The sequence below is a fragment of the Hyperoodon ampullatus genome (assembly GCF_949752795.1).
Source record: "Hyperoodon ampullatus genome assembly, chromosome: 11".
NCBI classification, from domain to species: domain Eukaryota; kingdom Metazoa; phylum Chordata; class Mammalia; order Artiodactyla; family Ziphiidae; genus Hyperoodon; species Hyperoodon ampullatus.
The window spans coordinates 95284306-95306370 of record NC_136924.1 but is presented as its reverse complement, the minus strand read 5'-3'; the positions used below and the strand labels follow the sequence as shown (position 1 = coordinate 95306370).

The 22065-nt window shown below is 48.1% G+C and overlaps 1 protein-coding gene across 15 annotated transcripts; it reads left to right on the top strand.

The window, feature by feature from the left end:
• Positions 1 to 4299: 4299 nt before the first annotated feature.
• Positions 4300 to 21753, top strand: PHC1 (polyhomeotic homolog 1; the record flags this gene model as incomplete). Of its 15 annotated transcripts, none has more annotated exons than XM_079715451.1 (15): positions 4300 to 4413; positions 5517 to 5627; positions 6430 to 6510; positions 6986 to 7135; positions 7866 to 8021; positions 14145 to 14634; positions 16028 to 16269; positions 16711 to 16806; positions 17379 to 17526; positions 17766 to 17977; positions 18580 to 18694; positions 19534 to 19642; positions 19853 to 20003; positions 20458 to 20689; positions 21599 to 21753. In XM_079715451.1, 15 exons carry the CDS (start codon positions 4300 to 4302, stop codon positions 21751 to 21753), a joined length of 2562 nt encoding a protein of 853 aa, XP_079571577.1. The 15 variants fall into 15 exon arrangements, with proteins under 15 accessions (XP_079571577.1, XP_079571576.1, XP_079571575.1 ...); XM_079715450.1 differs by having other exon boundaries at positions 16028 to 16287; XM_079715449.1 differs by having other exon boundaries at positions 16028 to 16287; positions 16663 to 16806.
• Positions 21754 to 22065: the final 312 nt, after the last annotated feature.

Below are 22065 nucleotides of genomic sequence, written 5' to 3'. Positions count from 1 at the left end.
GACAGAGAAAATAACTGGTTAGAACAGAGGTTAGGAAAAGACTTGAGGTAAGAGTAGTTACTCAATCATGATAATATCAGAAAAAGCAACAACCTTATTTATCCACAAGGCAGTCCCTCGCCCCATCCGCCCCATCCATAAAGGCTAATGAGGGCAGTTATCTTTGTTCTGTGCACTGATGTAATCTAAGCCTTCAGAACCGGGGCTGCACATAGTAGGTGCTCTAGAAATATTTGCCGAATGTTCAAAGACTAAGAGAATTAAAAACTGATAAAAAATGACAAAGGCCACAGCTTCACCAAATGTTTAGCCTTCCCAAACACATCCCCATTGTTCAATTCTCTTTATACCCCTAGCCTTCTCCCTTGTTTCTGTCGTTCTCTTTTACATACATATTTAAATCTAAGCACACACACACACACACACACACACACACACACACACACCCAAATCCCTGAAATAACAGACTGAAATGTGTTATTCAAAGCAAGTTATATTGGGCTGTTGCTTTTAAAGGAATGTCAACTCCTAACGGGTTTACTGTTTCTGTACAGCTTTCCCGCCTTCTCCGAGTGGATGTGAGGGATGAGGAATGAAACAATCAACATTCTCTCTCCTTTTCCTCAATCTTTTTCTGTCCTTTTCTCTCCTCTCCTCGGCTTTATCTCCTTTCCCCGTCTGCCGTTTCTCTAGGGTCGTTGCTTGGTTTTCTCCCGCTCAGCCTGTTGGTCTCTTTGATCCTTTCTTTCTATCCCTTATTCCCAGAAGCTCCAGAAAAATACCTTCTTTTTTCCCCTTTTCCACGTCACTTCCCTCCCTTCTCCCATCTCCCTCTCCTTCTCTGTGAGAGGTGAGTTCCCCGCTAGAGGCCAGCACTTTCTCCGTTTCGTCCCTCCCACCGGCGAGCAGAACTCGGAGAGAAAGAAGGGGAAAAAAGAGGAGAAAGAGCGAGAGAGGGGAAAAAAAACACAAAAAACCCCGGGGCCTAAGCGCGGAGGCCTGGCAGCAGCGTCGTCATGGCAACGGGCGCCGGCAGGAAACGAGGGACTCGCGGGAGGGAGGGGGGAGGGCGCCGAGGGGAGGGGGAGGGACGGGGGAGGGGTCCGGCTGCCCCGGAAGCACCTCCCCGCCAGCCCCCTCCTCCAGCCCGGCCCGCAGCCCCCGGCCTGCAGCCCCCACCCTCTCGGCCCGGCAGGAAGTGACAGGCCCCGAGCGAGCCCCGGAGGCCTGGCGGAGCCGCGGCCGGCCCGCACCCGGAGCGGCGGGAGGGGCGGGGAGCCGCGGCCGCGCCGGGCGCCTCCCACCTCGCTCTCGGCTCCCCCGCCCCTCCAGGAAGGGGAGGAGGCGAGGGGAGCCCGCCGCGGAGGCCGAGCGAGCCCCCCGCCCAGCCCGGCGCCGGGGGACCCCGGCACGTGAGGTGGACGCCCCCCCGAGAGCGCTCGGGTGCAGAGCCAGGCGCGGAGGTAAGCGGGCGGCCGCGGGCCGGGCAGGGGCAGGACCTCCGGGGGCTTGGCTGCGCGGGGATGTTTCTTCCGCCACCTCGGGCTGTGGAACGCCCCAGGTACCTCCCCCGGCGTCTTTCCCTGCCTACCTCTGGCGCTCGCTCTGCGGTCCTTCCCTCTGCCTGTCCAGCCTCCCGCTCTTCTGTTCATTTCGCTGTGCTCACTGCTGTCCGTCCGTCACCCTAGTTGCTTGTGACCGCTCATTCTCTCATTCATTTTCCCGTCTCTGACTTTGGCTTTCCCATCCAAGCATGATGTCTAGTTATCTCCCTGCTTTTTCTGGTCCGCTGGGTTCCTCAGCCTCCAGTTCCTCGACTTCTGTCTCCCCGCTCTCAGTAAGCACATTTCTCCGCTCACTTGGGTCGGCTCACTGCTGGCACCGCTCAGTCGACCCCCGTCCCGCGGTGTGATTGATTCCTCTTGCGAACGTCGTTCTCATCCAGGTTCTAGGTACAACAAGGACCCCTGGGGCGTCTCCTCTCCCTCTTCTTCACATGGCTTCCATTTCTTTGGCGCAGCCTTCCCCGGACCACCCCCCTCCTCCCGCCCCTCTTCCTATGCCCCATCCTTTCTACGAGACAGTTTTGTGCTTTGGGGAAATTGATTGCCTCCAACTCTTGGCTCGGTAGGCCCAGTACCAGGTCCACTTCAATATCCTCTTCCAGCTCCTTGCCAAAGGTCTGCTCCGACCCAACCACACACGCCCAAAGGCTGCCTTTCAGGATGACCGTGGTTTAGTTACTTTGGGGACCTCTATGGGTCAGCTTCTCTTTCTCTTCCAGTTAAATTCTGAAAATTTAAATTCACTGTGCTTCCCAAACTTTTTGTTATCTTCACTTTCTGTATTTAATTTTACAGTCCCAACACTGATCACTAATGAATAGATTTATGTGCCTGGGATCCAGGAATCCTGGTTTTGATGACAGTTTCTCCTGATTTTATTAAAAACTTTAAGCTGGTCCCTTTCCACCTCTTCTCTGTTTCTCACTCTGAAAAATTAATAAGACTTCCATTTTGGGGGGGAGATGAGGGATCATACGTTTTATTAGCATTTTCACCCATGAAGGGAATTAATGTCCCCTCCAGCTAGTAAAGGGGTCTCCTCCTGTCTCTGAGTCCAGTGAACTAAGTCCGGTGATCTGTCTATACAGCTATGCCGTGCTGCCTCTAACCCTTACCCACTTTTTTTCTTCACATGCTGATAATGAGGATTCATGGGTCTGTATCTGTTTAGTGCTTTAATATTTTGGCAAAAGATGTGGGGAGAAGATAGACTAGACTTGAAGCCAGTGTGATTTCTCCTGTGTACTTCTTGGGTTATATCCATGTTTGCAGTAACATTTGCTATTCCTGTGCAACTGAATTCTTGGGGGATAACGATGCAATCAGATGATACTGGGAATGGAATCATAAAAAATCTCCCCAACTTTATCTGCAAGCCCAAGCGTTTTGATTTTGTTTACTTTGTTTGTTTTGAATGCAGTCATTAAAATAGGTCCACCCTCATTAAACTGTCGACACCCCTTAGCAGAAATTCTGGTTTGATGTTTACATTCCAAAGCCAAATTGTGCTCTGCTGACCCGATATCTATAGTGGCTCCACGCCTCAAAAGTAGACAATATAGTATTTAGGTTTAACAGAAGACGGGGAAAAAAAAGAATGAACAAAAAAACCTTATTGTCATTTAGTGCTGCTTCGAAGGCATGTTTCTTCCTACTTTCATCTGTCTCTTTGCTTGGTTCTTAGCAATGTTTTCATGTCTTTTTGCAAATTTTAGTATAGACCCCAGAGGGTAAATTCTGACTACTTTAGTGGACTCAAAAGTTGAATCTTATTTTCTTGAAGATTTTCATGGTTGTCTTTACTATGTTTAATACCTGTAAGTTATTTGTTAAAATGATGTATTACACTTATTTGTGAAGCCTTCCTTGCAAACAGGGAAACTGAGGTTGTAAGAAGGGAAAGTGACATGTCCAAGGTGTTACAAGCAGCCTGAGTGGGAACCAGGCAGCTCTTCGGGCGATATGGGCTGTAGGCTAGCTCTTCTGTCTCCTAGTTTTATGCCTTTCTATGATGCATTCGATGTATTGATATCTGTATCTTAAGCCCCTCCTTTAAAATGATGACGGTGCGTACTCAAAGTGAGTGACGCTGCCTTAATCACAGATTGTTTTTGGTTTGAAGAAGCATGTCCTAGTGTAAAGATCTGATACTTAACTAGGACAACTTTAACTTCAGAAAACCTCAATTCCACAATTGTAAAGTGGGGATAATTATATTTACTGTAAAGCAGTGAGAGATAATGGAGGTGAAGAGCCTCGCCCAGTGAGAGGAGGCACCTATCGGCCTCTCAGTCAGTGGCGACCATTGTTAATAAGATGATGCTGAGAATGGCGTTGCACGTGCTGAGAGAGATGAGATAACAGTGAATTTTAAATGGGACTATTTAAAAGTGTCATGGGGATATAAGGTGGCCTTACTGTGATAAGGAACTGCCTCACATTCTGGCCATTTTATATTTAATGGCATGAGGGAACAGGTAAAAGTTGTTTATTTTGCGACACTGCTTAGCTTCAAAAGATGGTGTGGGGAAGTTATGGTTATAAGAGTATATTGAAGATTTGGTAGTTATTAAACTGGAGAAATCATGGTTTATGGAAGAAGAGGAAGGTTCTTAGATAACTTGAATAATAACATGAAAGAGTCGTTTGAGATCAGGTGTAAATTTGAATCCTTTGCTGCTTCCATCTAGGTCTTGAGTCAGAGCGCCAGCCTCGGGCTCCCTGGACCTCTATCATGGAGACTGAGAGTGAGCAGAGCTCCAACTCCACCAATGGGAGTTCCGGCTCTGGAGGCAGCTCTCGGCCCCAGATAGCTCAGATGTCACTGTACGAACGGCAAGCAGTGCAGGTGAGGCTCAGCTCTGAGGGGCTGTGATCTGTGAGCATTGGCTTGGGGCGGGCAAGGATGCAGGAAGATAATTGCCCTTGGTTCCTTTCCAGCAAACGCGGGGAGTCGGATTAGGTGACAACTAAGGTCCCTTCCAGTTCTGAGAATCTTAGGGGTTCACAAGTTTGAGCAAGGAGGCAGAATGAGATTCAGTCTTTAAGGTTTTTATACCATTCAGTTCATGTTGCTAGATTCTAACCAACCATTTCTCTTTATGGATTGTCAGGTTTTTAATTTTTGGTCTTTCTTGAAAATCACCCTGAGTAATGGAAGTTAAGAACTTTTACTTAAAATATTTTAGCTACTAGAATAACTATGCACATCCTAAGACTGGTTCTAGTTATTAAAAAGAATATAGTAATTTCCCGAAGTTAATGTTAAAACTGAATTACCAGTATCATCTTGATAAACACCCATTAGTATTATGCTGTAGATGTTTGAAAATGCCAGTTACTTGAAAATTTTACCTGATACAGTCCTTCGTAAGTGACCATTTACTCTATTTTTCATCATATCCAACCCCTTAGGATTCTGTCACCTTTATTGTATCCTTAGAATATGGTCTTTTATTTTCTTCTTCTCTTTACATTAATCAACATCCCATTTATTTTCACACCAGTTTAGTCCTAATTCTTTGTTATATCGTATATTTACAGATTCCGTTTTGGGAAATAAGAGTTCATGTGAGTTATACTGCTTTACTTTTCAAGAATAGAGCACAGCAGAATTAACTGCTTGTCTACTTTTTAAGGACTTACTGGTTCTGATATAAAAATGGACAAATCAGATGTTGACAATTTAACCAGATACCCATCTTCCTTTGTTTCCCTCCTTCCCATATATCCCTTTCAGAGGACCACAGTGATTTCTATAGAATAGGAGTTAGGAGTGATTCTTCTTTTTTTCCTGGCCACACCGTGCGGCATGTGGGATGTTAGTTCCCCGACCAGGGATCGAACCCGTGCCCCCTGCATTGGGAGCACGGAGTCTTAACCACTGGACCGCCAGGCAAGTCCCAGGAGTGATTCATTCTAAGTGGATTGATCCCCGCTCTTTCTTCCTAGGCTCTGCAGGCACTGCAGCGTCAGCCCAACGCAGCTCAGTATTTCCACCAGTTCATGCTCCAGCAGCAGCTCAGCAATGCCCAGCTGCATAGCCTGGCTGCCGTCCAGCAGGTGAGAGGTCAGCAGCTAGCTGGCCCAGGAGGGAGGGAACAGGCATTACAGGTAGGTCGGGCCACTCTTCCTCCTCCGCTGAGCCAGGGTGGAAACAGTCTCCTCTGCCTCCTGTCCTCCTGCAGGAGGATGAAGGGACTTAGTGTCTGGGCTCTCAGTAAGAACTGTGGAGAAACTACCTTTTAGAGGTAGCATGGCTTTGTGCTAGACCTGTCCTGTCCAGTATGGTAGCCGTTAGCCACAGGTAGCTATTGAGCACTTAAAATACGGCTAGTGCAAACGGAGGTGTGCGAAAAGATTTTGGATTTCAGAGACTTAGTATGAAAAAAGAATTTCAATAGTTTATGTTTGTTACATGTTGAAATGAGACAGATCAGCTTGAATAAAGTAAATTATTAAAGTTTACTTCTCCTGTTTCTTTTCACTTTTTGAAAAATGTTCACACTAGTTTATATATGTGGCTCATATTATATTTGTATTGATTGGGCAGCACTGGGCTGGACTTAGCAGTGACTCATGACATGACCTGACCAAAGTTTCTTGCAGCTAAAAGAAAGTGGGAGGAAGAGGACGGGTTGCCTGCCTGCCCCGGGTGGGTCATGTGGGAGTTATTGGGTTAGCATATGTGACAACATGAGGGGAATTGGGATTGCGAAGACGCTCGTCCTTGCTCCACAGTAGAGGCTCTCAGTTCTTACCTGAGATCTCTATTATATTTTGTGCCTGTGATCTATTACTGGCAGATTCAGAGCCTTTTCCTTCATTGTCTCTGCTCTTTCTTGTCTTCTTTCCCCTCTAACAGGCCACCATTGCTGCCAGTCGGCAGGCCAGCTCCCCAAACACCAGCCCCGCCCAGCAGCAGACCACCACCACCCAGGCCTCCGTGAGTACTGCCCCTCCCCTCCGAGGGGCTTTCCTCTCTGGGTTAAACTACTTTGTGCTGCTGGTCTGAGAGTGTTTTATCGAGCCATCAATGGCATTTACTGCCCTTATGTAGAGAATATTAGTAAAATGGAAAGTAACCAGCTTGGATCTGTATAGGAGTCTTAATGAGGAGGTCTAAGAAAGGAGGAGGAAAATCCTACGTAGGCGGTAGCAAAGCCTTGAATGAGAAGTAAGATCGGTTCTGTTTCGTTCCTTTGCCTTCTCAACTGTTACGCTGGTGGTTAGGGACTGGTTTGGTGATACCCTCCAGTAGCTGGATGATAGTCATGGATAGCAAGGTATTATTCATTTCCTTCTGACTATGAAAGTGAGATACTCTGTTCTTGACCACGTCACTCTGAATTTGTCAGTCGTGTATACTTCCTTTTACCTCTCCCCAATCCTGAGTCCTGGTTCCTTTCTGTACCACACAGATCAATCTGGCCACCACGTCGGCCGCCCAGCTCATCAGCCGATCCCAGAGTGTGAGCTCTCCCAGTGCTACCACTTTGACCCAATCTGTGCTACTGGGGAACACCACCTCCCCACCCCTCAACCAGTCCCAGGCCCAGATGTATCTACGGGTAAGCCAAAGCCACAGCTGCTGTTGCCCCAGGGGCATAAATGTCCTGTGACTTATTGAGTGAAAGCTTTTTTTTTTTTTTTTTTTTGGCTGCACCACACAGCTTATGGGATGTTAGCTCCCCGACTAGGGATTGAATCCGGGCCTGCAGTAGTGAAAGCGCTGAGTCCTAACCACTGGACCACCAGGGAATGCCCAGAGTGAAAGCTGTTTTATTTAATCATGGTTACCCAGATGTTTTAAGACAAGCTGATCTACCTCCTCTGCCTTACTTAACCTCTAGAAGTGATGCTTAGTGTTTACAGGTAGCCTGCAGATTACTGAGATCCTAAGTTAGAAGATGTTCACCTTAGTATTTGAGAAATTTGCGTCAGATAATAGTCTTATCTTTAAACCTATGACTCAAGTACACGAATCCTAAGTGTCATCTCTTGGCCTATCTACTTACTATGTATAGACACTTGCTCCACAATCCTCATTGTCTCAACTTCTTTGACGTTTGATTCTTTGCTATCAGTGTATAGTTTTATACACGTTCTAGGTTTTCTTCGGATGATTCATCGCACGTGGAGAATAAGGGTCTCCTGGGTTGGTGTGGAAAGGGGCAGGGCTTAGCTGTTTCGTATCTTCTGTTTATTTTGTCTTGTGGTCCTTCCCTTCCGTCTCTTCTGTCTCTCTTCTTTTCCTCTTGCTCTCCTCCCTCTGCTCGTCCTCTTCCTCCTCCTTGCCAGCCACAGCTGGGAAACCTGTTGCAGGTAAACCGGACCCTGGGCCGGAACGTGCCTCTAGCCTCCCAGCTCATCCTGATGCCCAACGGGGCAGTGGCCGCGGTCCAGCAGGAGGCGCCGTCTGCTCAGCCTCCGGGAGTTCACGCAGATGCTGATCAGGTCAGTGGCGACCACTTGACCTGTGGACGGACGCTGGGGAGGGCGGGGGGAAAGGCCTCGGACCAGGGCCCACCCTTCCACCCCATTACCGCTTTTCAGAATCCTTTTTTTTAAAAACTTTCTGTAGAACTTGAATACCTTACACCTTTTTAGTTCTTTGAGTTAGGAAGGGAAGTAGACTTGACTGAAAACAGCCCTGTGGATGTGGGAAGCCTTATTCTTAATACAGGACAGATGTCCTTACCCTTCTTTTAGCCCTCCATGGCTCAGTTTCATTCAGGAAGTCTTAGTTCTCTCTTCTTGCGGTACCGTCTCTGTAAGATAAGGGATGGTTGAGGGAATTCTAGTTAGACACACGTGAAGCGGACCTGGCTGAGTTGCTGGCCGAGCACTTGATTCCTTGTCTTTATGAGTCACTGTAGCTCTCAACCTTCAGCAGTCTGTTTCTGCTCACTGTGTTCCCAGTAAAGTCTTCCTCACCAGTGCTTCCCATGCCTTATCTCCAATATATATGTGTGTGTGTGTGTGTGTTTATACATATATATAGAGCCTGCATGTTTTAGCTTCTTATGGGTGGGATGCAAACTGGGATCTCATAGTACTCGTTTCATTCTTTTAGTTTATCAGTCAGCAAGTAAATACTGAGCTCTTTCTGTTGATGTGCTCAGGTATATACCAGAAACTGGGGGATTGAAAAATGAGTCAAGTCTTCAAAGAGCTTAGAGAAGAAAGAAGTGCAAGAGTAAACAGTACCAACTTTGAGTGATGCAGGAGTTTAGGGAAGAGTTGCCTGCATTTCTTTTCAGTGACTTTTAGGAACATGAGCAGATTCTTAAAGGACGGGTAGGATTTGATTTGGAGTAAGAAGAACACAGGAGAGAGAACAGTATGTGTAAAGGCCTGTCTCATGTACGTGAAGATGATTTGGGGATGAGTGAATAAAGTGGAGACGGCAGGCCTGTGGCTGGAAAGGTCGTTGTTAGGGAGAAGTCTGAAAGCCAGGTAAGTTCACACGTAGCAGTGGCACTGCTGGCTTGAACAGCAGATTGATGGGGTCAGGAGACTCCTTGAGAAAGAATCATTTAGGAACACGTGCCTGGAGAAGAAAGAGAAATGAGGGAACCTGCTAAGAAACTGTTGAGGTCATTTAGTTACAAGGTAAGGCCTTTGGTTTAGACTACAGTGATAGCCGTGGAATCAGAGGATGAGGTGGAGCCTGCTTCCATAGCAATTCTTTCATTTATCCATCTATGTATTCATCAGATATTTGTGTGTCAGTGTGTGGAGGGACAGAGTAGTGGTTGAAAGTGGGAATCTGATGACTGGGTCAGATTCCAACTCCATGACTTAGTGTGACCCCTGCAAATGGCCTAACATTTTTAGCCACAATTTCTTCATCTGTTAAATAGCTGTTATAAAATACCTACCTCAGAGTGTGTTGTGAGGACCAAGGGAGTTGATGTGTGTAAGCGTTTGAAGAGTGCCTGGACACAGCATAGTGAGTGTTTAAGAGTTTAGCCCTCGTTAGATCAGATATCAGACATTCCTTGGCCTTGAATGTCCAAGGTCATGATCACTGGACTGATGGAGATGACACATCATCAAAGCACACTGAACAGATAATCACCTGAATAGTTTAATGATTGCTTCATTAGAAAGTACAGAGTGCTGGGACTTCCCTGGCGGTGCAGTGGTTAAGAATCCGCCTGCCAATGCAGGGGACACAGGTTCGAGCCCTGGTCCGGGAAGATCCCACATGCCGCGGAGCAACTAAGCCCGTGCGCCACAACTACTGAGCCTGCTGTCTAGAGCCCGCAAGCCACAACTACCGAGCCCATGTGCTGCAACTACTGAAGCCCGCCTGCCTAGAGCCCGTGCTCCACAACAAGAGAAGCCAACACAATGAGAAGCCCTCGTACCGCAACGAAGAGTAGCCCTCTCTCGCCGCAACTAGAGAAAGCCTGCGCGCAGCAACGGAGACCCAATGCAGCCAAAAATAAATAAATAAATTTATTAAAAAAAAAAAAAAAGTACAGAGTGCTCTGAAAACATAGAAAGGGGGGCTTCCCTGGTGGCGCAGTGGTTGAGAGTCCGCCTGCCGATGCAGGGGACACGGGTTCGTGCCCTGGTCCGGGAGGATCCCACATGCCGCAGAGCGGCTGGGCCCATGAGCCATGGCTGCTGAGCCTGCGCGTCCGGAGCCTGTGCTCCGCAATGGCAGAGGCCACAACAGTGAGAGGCCCGCGTACCGCAAAAAAAAAAAAAAAAAACCATAGAAAGGGACTTAATTTAGCCTTGGGATGGGGGTAGATGTCAAGAAGGCGTTCCCGAGGAGATGTCAGTTAAATGGGGGCCTGTAGAAGTCTTCAGGGGAAGACATGGAATGAGAGTGAAGGCAGGGTCCCCCCCACATCCAGAGACCTGAGGAGGGAAGGGACTTTGTATATTTGAGGCACTAAAAGAATACCCGTGTTCCTGGAGCCTGGTGCTGGGGGATGGAGATGGCACTGGGGAGGTGGGAGAAACTAATCTTACAGGGCCTTGGGGACTGTGTTTAGGATTTGGGGCTCTATGTGAAGGCCAGTGGGAAACGGCAGTGACTTGGAGACTTGAGGGTTTAAAAAAAATTTTTTTTTTAGTTTAAGGACTATGTTGGCTCCTCTGGAGAATAAATGGAAATGGTGTGAGTGTGAATATAAGGAGAAAAACAGTGTTGTAAGAGTTTAGGGGAAAGACGGTGTTCGGATTAGGTGGTAGCAATGTAGATGGACAGAAATGAGTAGATTGGAGAAAAACTTAGAAGATCATTGGAAAGGGAGGCCTGAACCAGTGGATGGGGGAGTGCGGGGAGGTGCCAGAGCTGGGATCTGACACGGCCGTGAGGGGCCAGGAGCGCTGTGAATGCAATGAAGAATGCCGGGGAAGTGGACGCAGGGTGAAGTTCACTTGAGGATGTGCCGACCTAGCAGTGCTTGTGAGCCGCCCACGAGGAGGTCCTGCGTCAGCAGTCTGATGTACACAGTGCTCAGCTCGGAGGAGAGGTCTGACTGAGCTGGAGATGAACAGACAGGAGTAGTGTGCGTGGAGATGATAAGAGAAGTCAAGCACCGGAAATCGCCTGGGGGAGCTGGTACGGATTGAGAAGAGAAAAGCCTTCAAGCTGGAGCCCCGAGGTTTAGAACGAGCCCTTAGAAAACAGAGCAGCTCCAGGTGGAGTAGAGGGTGGTGGGCTGGCAGAGGGGAATAGGCAAGAGTGGCAGAGACGAGATCTGGATTGTGCAGTGTCACGAAGACAGGGGAGCCGCATGTTACGGAAGTGGAGGGGGTCCTCTGTCCAGCTCAGTGGAGAGGGCGGGAGAGCTGGACTTAGGTCTGTGGGTGGAGAGCCCTTCCGGGGGAGTCGGGGGCTGAAGCCAGAGGAGCAGTGTGACTTGAGGAACGACTGGGTGGTGGGAATCGGTGCGGTGGTTGTAAACAATTATTAAGAGATTAGCAAGAACAGGAGAGGAGGGTGAGGCTGGGCTTGGGAATGGGGTTCCGGCTTGGTGATGGCAGGGAGCCAGTAGAGGAGAGGTTGAAGAGAAGGAGAGATTTGAGAAGGAGGGGATGGGACCCTCAGCCTGGAGAAGGACGGCCCTTGGAGAGGAGGAAGGAGAGGAGGAGAGGGGGTGGTAGGCGACGGGGGCAGGTGCAGGGGCACGTTTGGCGGAACTGCTGAAGCATCGCGCACATCTAGTGGTTGTAGTGTCTCTGCTGGAGTGAACAGTGACGGGAAAGAGGAAGTGGTTCTGAGGTACAAGGAAAGGAGGAAAGCTTTCAATAGCCATTATGGAAAGGAAGCCGGTTAGAAAAAATATATATAATTGCCAGGTAGTATATAAGCGCCCCAGCACCCAATCCTGATGATTCTTGTAAATCTCTCTCAAAAGCTATTACCTCTTGTTCTTTATTACTGTTGTCTGAATTCGGGTTCTTTTTGTTTTCCACCTGAATTACTGTACTAGTTTCCTAACTGGTCTCGTGACTTCGGCCATCTCTACTTCTAATCCTCTCCCACATGACTATCAGAATAAGTTTTTTAATAGGAAGATATATGTTGTTACTAACATTATTTTTAATTGTACCTCTGGTGTACCGAATTTGATAAATCATAATCCTTGGCTCATGGCCTCTTCTCATCAATGGTCCACTTTTTTTTTTTTTGCGGTACGTGGGCCTCTCACTGTCGTGGCCTCTCCCGTTGCGGAGCACAGGCTCCGGACGCGCAGGCTCAGCAGCCATGGCTCACGGGCCCAGCTGCTCTGCGGCATGTGGGATCCTCCCGGACCGGGGCACGAACCCATGTCCCCTGCATCGGCAGGCGGACTCTCAACCACTGCGCCACCAGGGAAGCCCTGGTCCACTTTTTAAAAATATTTACTCAGTAGGTTTTAATCATGTAATAAGCTATCCCCAGTTCCACCCACTGCCTCCCCTTACCCGTGATTCCTAGGTTCATCCTTCCCTGTGTCCCTTTTTATATAGTTTTATTGCCTTTATGTATATTTCTAAAATGTACTTTTATTATGGAACATTCCAGACATAAACAAAAATATAAAGAAATATGAATCTCCATGTACTTAACCATCCAGCTTCAGCATTTATAAACATGTGGCCAATCTCTCCAGACCCCTTCCCTTCACCTGTGGATTATTTAGAAGCAAATTCCAGATACTATATCATTTATATATATATATATATACACACACACATATATATACACACACATGTATAATTTATATTTAAATTTATAAGGTATTTGTGTTGTACTTGTGTGCAGTGTTTTTGGGAATGATTTCTTAATAGCTTATTGTCAAAATCCATCTGTATTGTTGTATGTCATTGTACTTTATTCATTTTGATTTCTATGTAATATTCCATTGTGTAAATACACTACACATCTTCATTCATCTTCTCTTCTGATTATGGCCATTTGGTTGGTTTCCAGGCTTTTATTATTATGACTAGTGCTGCTGTGATCATTCTTAACACAAGCCACCCATTGTATACGGCGAGCATTTCTCTTACGGGATTCCTGGGTTATTAGAGTGTGTGTGAATATTCACCTTTAGGATATGATGCCAAACTGTTTTCCAAAGTGGTTGTACTGATTTATACTTTCATCAGCAGTGTTTGAAAGAATAGTTTCAGCTATAGATTTGATCACGATGATTCTGATGCATATTCTTCAGTGGCTTCCTGTAATCCATTAAGTGCTCATCATTCCTTCTCTCCATTCATACCTTGGAGCACTTACTATCTGTCAGGCGCTGTGCTAGGTGCTGGGAATATAACAACGAAGAAGATGGAGAAACTCTGTTTCCAAAGTAAAGTTCAGGCTCTCTTTGTTTTAACACACCAGGCCCTTGGAGACCTGTCCTCTTTCTAGCCTCAGCCTACCTTCCTAGCTTCACTTCTTGCCATTTCCTCTAGTTCACCCCAAACATAATGAAATATTTATAATTTCCAAAAATGCTGGGCTCTTTCTTGGCTCAGTGGTCTTGCCGTGTTGTCACCTATGTCTTCAAACCCCTGCCTTCACTATTACCTGTTGGTTCTCAGCTCAGACCTCACCTGTTTTAGGACGTCTTCACTAATCTCCCTAGTCTGAGTTAATCTCCTCTCTGTGCTCGTGTAGCACTGTGTGCCTATCTGTGCATAGTGTGATTTGGTTTTCTTGTCTTTTTTAGTAGAAAGTACTCATTAAAAGCAGGGGCTCGTGTCTTTCATCTCTGCATTCCCAGTATCCAGTGTGGTACCTGAAGCATAGTAGATGTTTTGTAGATGTTGAATGAATGAATGGAGAGGAAAGGGAAAATCGGAGACATTTTGAAGGAATACAATAACCAGACTAGATGATGGATTTGATAGTGAGTGAAGGAGCCTGAAAAATCAAATATGACTTGAGTCCCTCCCTGGGAAGGCCTTCACGGTGTACGTTTGTACAGGAGGGGGTACGAGTTGAGGGGGGCTGTGGAATATCTGTAGCTGTCATCACTGCTTCGGAATCAGTCACAGAAATCTTTGCCCTGAGTGCCCCCTGTTCCCCTTTTCTCAGTCTGTCTTTTGCTTCTTATCTTTCAGGTGCAGAACTTGGCAGTCAGGAACCAACAGGCCTCAGCCCAAGGACCCCAAATGCAAGGCTCTGCTCAGAAGGCCATTCCTCCTGGAGCCTCCCCTGTCTCCAGCCTCTCCCAGGCCTCTAGCCAGGCCCTCGCTGTGGCTCAGGCGTCCTCTGGGGCCTCAGGCCAGTCCCTCAACCTTAGTCAAGCTGGTGGAGGCAGTGGGAATAGCATCCCAGGGTCCATGGGTCCAGGTGGCCAGACACCTGGGGGCTTGGGTCAGTTGCCTTCCTCAGGAATGGGTGGTGGTGGGAGCTGTCCCAGGAAGGGCACAGGAGTGGTGCAGCCCTTGCCTGCAGCCCAGGCAGTGACTGTGAGTCAGGGCAGCCAGACAGAAGCAGAAAGTGCAGCGGCCAAGAAGGCAGAAGCAGATGGGACTGGTCAGCAGAGCGTGGGCATGAACCTGACACGGACAGCCACACCTGCTCCCAGCCAGACCCTTATTAGCTCAGGTAAGCTGTCACCTCTCATAATGTCATTGTTCTCTCGGGACTTGTTTGAAATCGTCAGAGTACATATCTTTGCCTTTTTTCCTGCTTGTCTTGGTCCCGGACTAGTGGAAGGAAAGAGAATCACATCAACCTTGATCATATTAGTCCAGGGAGACAGGACGACAGGTAACAGAGATGGATCTTGTCTGTTTCCACCAGGCAGCAGTCAGTTTACAAGTTGCCTTGTCCTCTCTTTCTTAGGTCCTGAGTTCTTCAGTTTACTCACTTGATCCATTCATTCACTTGGTTCTTTTTGAATTGCCTGCTATGTTCTAGGAGGTGCTGGGACACATCTTTGAAAAACAGACCCCTCTGCTCACGGAGCTTACAGTCTAGCATAAGGGATGCGTTTAATGTTGGTTAGTTGGCCCAGTGTAGAGCAGAGACTGTATAGGTGCCTTAGAGCACTTAGGATGAGCAAATAGAGCCATGGTTTAATACAGTCAACTTGTGATCATCTATATCAATGATAAGGATAAAAAATAAATAATAACCCAAAATAGTTCTTGATTTCAGGCTGTGTGTAGAGTTAGATGTGTGCACCTTACTTGGTAATGTTTATTTTTGCCTTCCTTGTTTCTAGTTCTTTAGTTGTTGCTATATTTGAATAATGTATTCACAAAATGTAACAGTTAATTATCAGTTTAATACCTAGTATTTACCCACTGTAGCACTTCTGTTACCGAAGTGCTTTCATTTCACATATATCCTCTGGACACTCTGGTAGGGTATGGAGCGGGGAGATCCCAACTCTAGTTTACAGTGGAGGAAACTGGGTAAAGTCCGAGCTCACAGCTGCTGCTGACTCGTAAGACTTCTCATAGGCGGTGACCCAAACTGATAAATCTTGGAGACCGAGGCATTCACAGGAAGATGTTGGTATCTTTACCTCTGTGGACGTTTATACTTTCAGTGACTGCTAAGTGTTTCTCATGTGGCAGGCCCTGGGCTGGGTTCTAGGGGTGTAAAAATGAATGAAACATGGCCTCAGTGCTTGGGGAGCTGAGTCTAATTGTGGAGAGGATGGGCCCGCCGTTGTCCTTGCTGAGTGCAAAGTAACAGGATTTAAGTAGAGCAAAAAAATAAAAGTTAGATAAACGCAAGAAGTTACCGAGGACTGTTAACTGCTCGAGCAAGAGTGGTCTCTTGCGGAAACCTTTAAGACTGGAGGTAGCTGGTACCGTCAGACTCGGAGGAAGGAGTGTGATCCAAGCAGCTGGCCGGGCCCCTCCAGGCTCGCCTTCCATTCGCCGTCCGGGTCCGCCTCGGAAGGTTGCTCCGGCTTCCCATTCCTGGTGCTACTGCTGATTTTCTGCCCCCCTCCCTCTTTGTCGCTTCGGGGCTGTCCCCGCAGCCACCTACACGCAGATCCAGCCCCACTCCCTGATCCAGCAGCAGCAGCAGATCCACCTGCAGCAGAAGCAGGTGGTGATCCAGCAGCAGATCGCCATCCACCACCAGCAGCAGTTCCCGCACCGCCAGGCGCAGCTGCTGCACACGGCCACCCACCTCCAGCTGGCCCAGCAGCAGCAGCAGCAGCAGCAGCAGCAGCAGCAGCAGCAGGCCGCGCCCCTCCCTGCCCCCCCGCCCCCGCAGGGCCCCCCCGCCCAGCAGGCCCCGCCTTCGCAGTCCCAGCAGCCAGCCCAGACTCTGGTTGTACAGCCCATGCTGCAGTCTTCGCCCTTGTCGCTCCCTCCTGACCCAGCCCCCAAGCCCCCCGTCCCCATCCAGTCCAAACCACCTGTGGCCCCTGTCAAGCCTCCTCAGCTGGGGGCTGCTAAGATGTCAGCCACCCAGCAACCTCCGCCCCACATCCCTGTGCAAGTCGTGGGCACCCGACAGCCAGGTACAGCCCAGGCCCAGGCTTTGGGGCTGGCCCAGCTGGCAGCTGCCGTGCCTGCTTCCCGGGGGATGCCAGGCACCGTGCAGCCCGGCCAGGCCCACTTGGCCTCCTCGCCGCCTTCATCCCAGGCCCCTGGTGCGCTGCAGGAGTGCCCGCCCGCTTTGGCCTCGGGGATGACCCTGGCTCCTGTGCAGGGGACGGCACACGTGGTGAAGGGGGCAGCTACCGCCTCCTCACCTGTTGTGGCCCAGGTCCCTGCCGCCTTCTACATGCAGTCTGTGCACCTGCCGGTGAGTGATGCCTGATGGCTTTGAGGGCACCATCATCCCTGAGAGGAGGACCTGAGCTTAATTCAGGAGGGGAATAAGGAGTTAGGAAGGTTAAGATACTGGTATCGATCACTGCTTCTTTTGTAAGAGAGAGACATGTTCATGGAAGGTTAAGATCCTGCCATTTATTTCTTCCTTTTGTAAGAGGGAGACATTGGTGTAGATACTATCTGAAGTTCATACTCCTAAGTTTGCCACTGAAATTCTGTGTTTTTGGATCTGTACTAAGTTATATCAAGATATAGCCTTAACCACCAAAATTGATTTTTAGAAAAACAACAGTTCGTGGTTGGGCTGTCGATGAACCCAGGGTCTCCACGTCTATGTGAGGACCTGGAGAAAATGTTGTATTTTTTGTCTTGATGTAGAAGTTACACTTCTTGGGAATGACCAGAAATTTTACTGTACTCTGGGAAGTATACAAATTGGGGAATCTAGAGCTAAGAAAATTTTCTCTGACAGTATGGGAATAACTGTGTTTTCTTGTTATCCTTCACTCATAAATCTTTTCTTTCCTGTTCTTCACTTTATAGGGCAAGCCCCAGACATTGCCCGTAAAACGCAAGGCTGAGTCAGAGGAGGAGAGAGACGATATCTCCACATTGAGTTCAATGCTTCCTGCGAAGGCGTCTCCGGTAGTAGAGAGCCCGAAGGCCATGGAGGAGAAGGGCGGTCTCGGAGGTGAGTAACTGGCTTCTGCAGTGCTGCTGGAGTACATGGAAATTAGAGGAAGGTTCTGAGTGAGCTGAAAGATCACTCTGCCTCAGTAGGCTTGGTGGAGTACATCCAAACACAGGGAATCCAGGGTGAATGATCCAAAGGGAACATGCCTTACTGTGGAAGATCAGGCTGACCTGGCTCATAGATGGATCAGCTGGGTCTTCCCCTGCCTGTTCCTCAATCTTGTGTTTATTTTCCAGACAAAGCTGAACCAGTGACCACTGTGAATGCTGGTACCCCGAGCAGTGATGTAGTAGCCTTGGCTCCTGCCCCGTCAGCACCGCCTCCCACGCTGGCCATGGTGTCCAGACAGATGGGTGACTCCAAGCCCCCACAGGCCATTGTGAAGCCCCAGATTCTCACCCACATCATCGAAGGCTTCGTTATCCAGGAAGGAGCAGAACCTTTTCCGGTGAGGGCAGGGCCAGAAGGTGGGGCTTGGTCTGATTGTTGTCTTTTCAAACTCCACGAAGTCAAAAGGCTCAGAACTATTTAATTATTAGCGAATGGTTCAATTCTGTTGTTTGTATGGTTAGTTGTAAAGAAGGAAGTGAAGAGAAGAAACAGTATGTAGACTCGAAAGTGAAAATGTTGGGAAGAGGAGAAGAAAAGGAAAAAAGTGACCTCTAAAGCTGTCATGTTTAGTTAGACAAATTAGGTTGTTTTATAGTGAAGAAAATTGTGGTAGAGAAGTTAAGAGACTTTTCCGGATACCATGAGTTGCAGAACCAGGACCTAGAACACAAGTATCTTGACTCCTAGTATGTTCCCTACAATTTAGGAAGGAAAAGGACAAAATAGGGAGCCCAGGTAGGAACTTGTTCTCCAGTGGCTTATCTGAAAAAAGCCAGTTAGAGGCTCTTGATTGCTATATTGAAAATGGTTTTCTCTGCATCGGACTTGGTCGTTAACTCAGAAATCTGGGCAAAGGGCATGGTGGTGAAAAATGGTGGGGAAAGCTATAGGGAAGCAGAAAGGAATTAGGCTAACTTAACTAACCTTTTTCCTGGACAGGTGGGTTGTTCTCAGTTACTGAAAGAGTCTGAGAAGCCACTGCAGACTGGCCTCGTGACAGGGCTGAATGAGAATCAGTCGGGTGGCCCCTTAGGTGGGGACAGCCCATCTGCTGGTAAGTATTTATTTAGAGACCCATCTGGGGAAGGAGGCTGATGGAGATGTGTTTGAGGACTTAGTGTAAAATAGGAATTATCTATTTCAAGTGGGAATTACGTGAAGTCCATCCACGCTGAGAAACCAGAAACCACATCATATAACAGAACATGCAGACTCACACAAAAGTTGTTCCATAGGATAGAACGAAGGGGAATTTTATCAGGCGAGAGTAATCTGTTGAATTATTTACTATAAGGATATATTTTTCAAAAGACGATCTAAAATAGGCTATTTCTGGGAATTCCCTGGCGGCTCAGTGGTTAGGACTCCGCGCTTCCACTGCAGGGGGCACGGGTTTGATCCCTGGTCGGGGAACTAAGATCCTGCATGTTGCAGGGTGCGGCCAAAAAAAAAAAAATACAGGCTATATCTTAATTTCCAGTTCTCCTTATTCTAGATTCTGTACTACATGTTAAGGAGTCCTGTTCACATTTCCCCCCCTGCTTTTGGAAACTTCTGTGGGAGAGAGGTCTTATGTCTTTCCAGGCATTAAGTAATCTTTTCCTCTCTCCTGTTCAGAAATGCAGTCTTGTCTGAAATCTGAGATTGTGAGTCAGGATAAAATTAGTCATTTAAGGTGGAAATCGTCTGGCTTAAGGTTAGGAAGACTGTGATGTTCTTGAGGGACAGTTCTTTACGGTTTTGGATCTTGAACTTTGTTTCAGGGATTCTCAATTAGGTTGAGTAGGTCTTTGGGGGGAACCCTGAGAGTAATTAGAGTCCAGCGCTGGGCCTGATGGGGGCCTGAGTGGCAGCAGAAACCGATGCAGCCCTCCCGCGCTGCCTTGTTTTCAGAGCTAGATAAGAAGGCGAACCTCCTGAAGTGCGAGTACTGTGGGAAGTACGCCCCTGCAGAGCAGTTCCGCGGCTCCAAGAGATTCTGCTCCATGACTTGCGCGAAGAGGTACTGTAGGCACCCCGCCTCAACCCCTCCATCTAACCTTACTTACACCCCTTCCCTAGGATCTGCTCAGGGCTCATAGTTAATGTCTCCTCTGCTTTCATTCCCTTCCCCAAATCGGCCCTTAAAATCCCAATTCACATTTAGTGCAGGGGAGCAAGGCGGTCTTCTCCGGCAGCACTCATGACCTCCTGCACGTGCCCTGACCCGTAGGTATAACGTGAGCTGTAGCCACCAATTCCGGCTGAAGAGGAAAAAGATGAAAGAGTTTCAAGAAGCCAACTACGCCCGCGTTCGCCGGCGCGGACCCCGCCGCAGCTCCTCCGACATCGCCCGTGCCAAGATCCAGGGCAAGCGTCACCGGGTGAGCTGCCGGTGCGGGGCGCACTACCTCAGCAATGGGCCATTTTCCTTCCTCTTCCCCACAGGGCAGTTCCTTTGCCCAGCTAAAAAGAGTATGAGACCAGAACTCCGGTTTTGTGTTGATTGCCTTCCTCCAAATTCCAAGAGATCCTGACCTCTTTGTCCCTTCTCACCTTACTGGTTGCCTGTCCCTTAATCCTTACACCGTGTTTGAGGAGGGAAAATCTTGGGCAGTCATTGATAGAAGGGGAGAACCGAGGGATACAGTTCAGACTTGAAAGGCACTCGAGAGCGGACTGGTGACTTTGGGCATTTGCACGTGAAGTACAGATTATTTCACTTGTGCTAAGATGAGTTTTTCCTTTGTGCCCGACCAAACCCAGGGTGGCTGGGGAGAGGAGAGGGAAACCTCATGACACTATTACTTGTGACCTGTTTTGCGGTTTTTTCTGTAGGGTCAAGAGGACTCTAGCCGGGGTTCAGATAATTCCAGTTACGATGAAGCACTCTCTCCAACATCTCCTGGGCCTTTATCCGTGCGAGCGGGGCATGGAGAACGTGACCTGGGGAACTCCAATACAGCTCCGCCTACACCAGAATTACATGGCATCAACCCTGTGTTCCTGTCCAGTAATCCTAGCCGTTGGAGCGTAGAGGAGGTGTATGAGTTTATTGCTTCTCTACAAGGTATCGCGGGCCTGTCCACCAGAACCCGGGTCACTTATATTGCTTCATTTTCCTACAGTTTTCTTTAGGTCATCCCACAGGGGCTTTTGTAACTGGAAATGTAACGGACTTTAAGCAGTAGAGGTTTAAGTATGGTATGACGAAGGCTCTACTCTTGGTATTTATTCCAGTTACTTGTCCACAGCCTGGTTTCCCAGTTTTCCTGGGTTGACTGTCCTCTGCTATGTCAGTAATTTTGCAACAGTTGATTTTCATCTATGATTCTTAACCAATAATTTTTAGATAAAGTATTTTTTTATGTGTTTAATTGGGATACCCACCATGGATAAAAGACTTTTCTCAGTGGAGAAGGGGATTAGGAAATAATGAGCCATTGTTGCCCTGCTCTCTTCAAGGCAGGATTATTTATAAGCTATTCTTTTTTTAAAAAATAAATTTATTTATTTAATTTATTTATAATTTTTGGCTGCGTTGGGTCTTCGTTGCTGTGTGCGGGCTTTCTCTAGTTGCGGTGAGCGGGGGCCGCTCCTCGCTGCGGTGCACGGGTTTCTCATTGCAGCGGCTTCTCTTGTTGCAGAGCATGGGCTGCTCTAGGTGTGTGGGCTCAGTAGTTGTGGCACGCAGGCTCAGTAGTTGTGGCGCACAGGCTTAGTTGCTTTGCGGCATGTGGGATCTTCCCGGATCAGGGATCGAACCCACGTCCCCTGCATTGGCGGGCGGATTCTTAACCACTGCGCCACCAGGGAAGTCCCTGTCTTGGCTCTTTTTGTTTTTATAAATAGCCAGTTGCTCTGATTTCATTTTGCTTCCAAAGCTTGCCATCTCAGGCCACTGTATTACTGTATTTAGGACAAGTACTTTGGTGCTACCGTGTAGTTTCTCATACATATTCCCATCATTTCCTTCTAGGCTGCCAAGAGATTGCAGAGGAGTTTCGTTCCCAGGAGATTGATGGACAGGCCCTTTTATTACTTAAAGAGGAACATCTTATGAGTGCCATGAACATCAAGCTGGGCCCTGCCCTCAAGATCTGCGCCAAGATAAACGTCCTCAAGGAGACCTAAGGTGGCCCTCTTGCACAAACCAGCCTAAGGCAGACACTCCCCACTGTCCAGGTTATAACCTGGTGCCAGCAGAGACTTCACAGGGAAGACAGAGCTGTTCCAATTATGTATGTCTTCTGTAGAGGGGATTACTGAGACAGGGAAGACAAGTGCAAGAATTGGTCGCTGGTGCTACATGGTGGCAGCTTTGACATTTCTCTGGGTTCTACTTTATTTTTTAAATCTTTACGATTCTCACCTACCCTAATCCAATCTTTATAAAAGAGGCAGTCTAGAGAACTAGGACTGCTCGGCCTTATCCCGGAGTGGAGT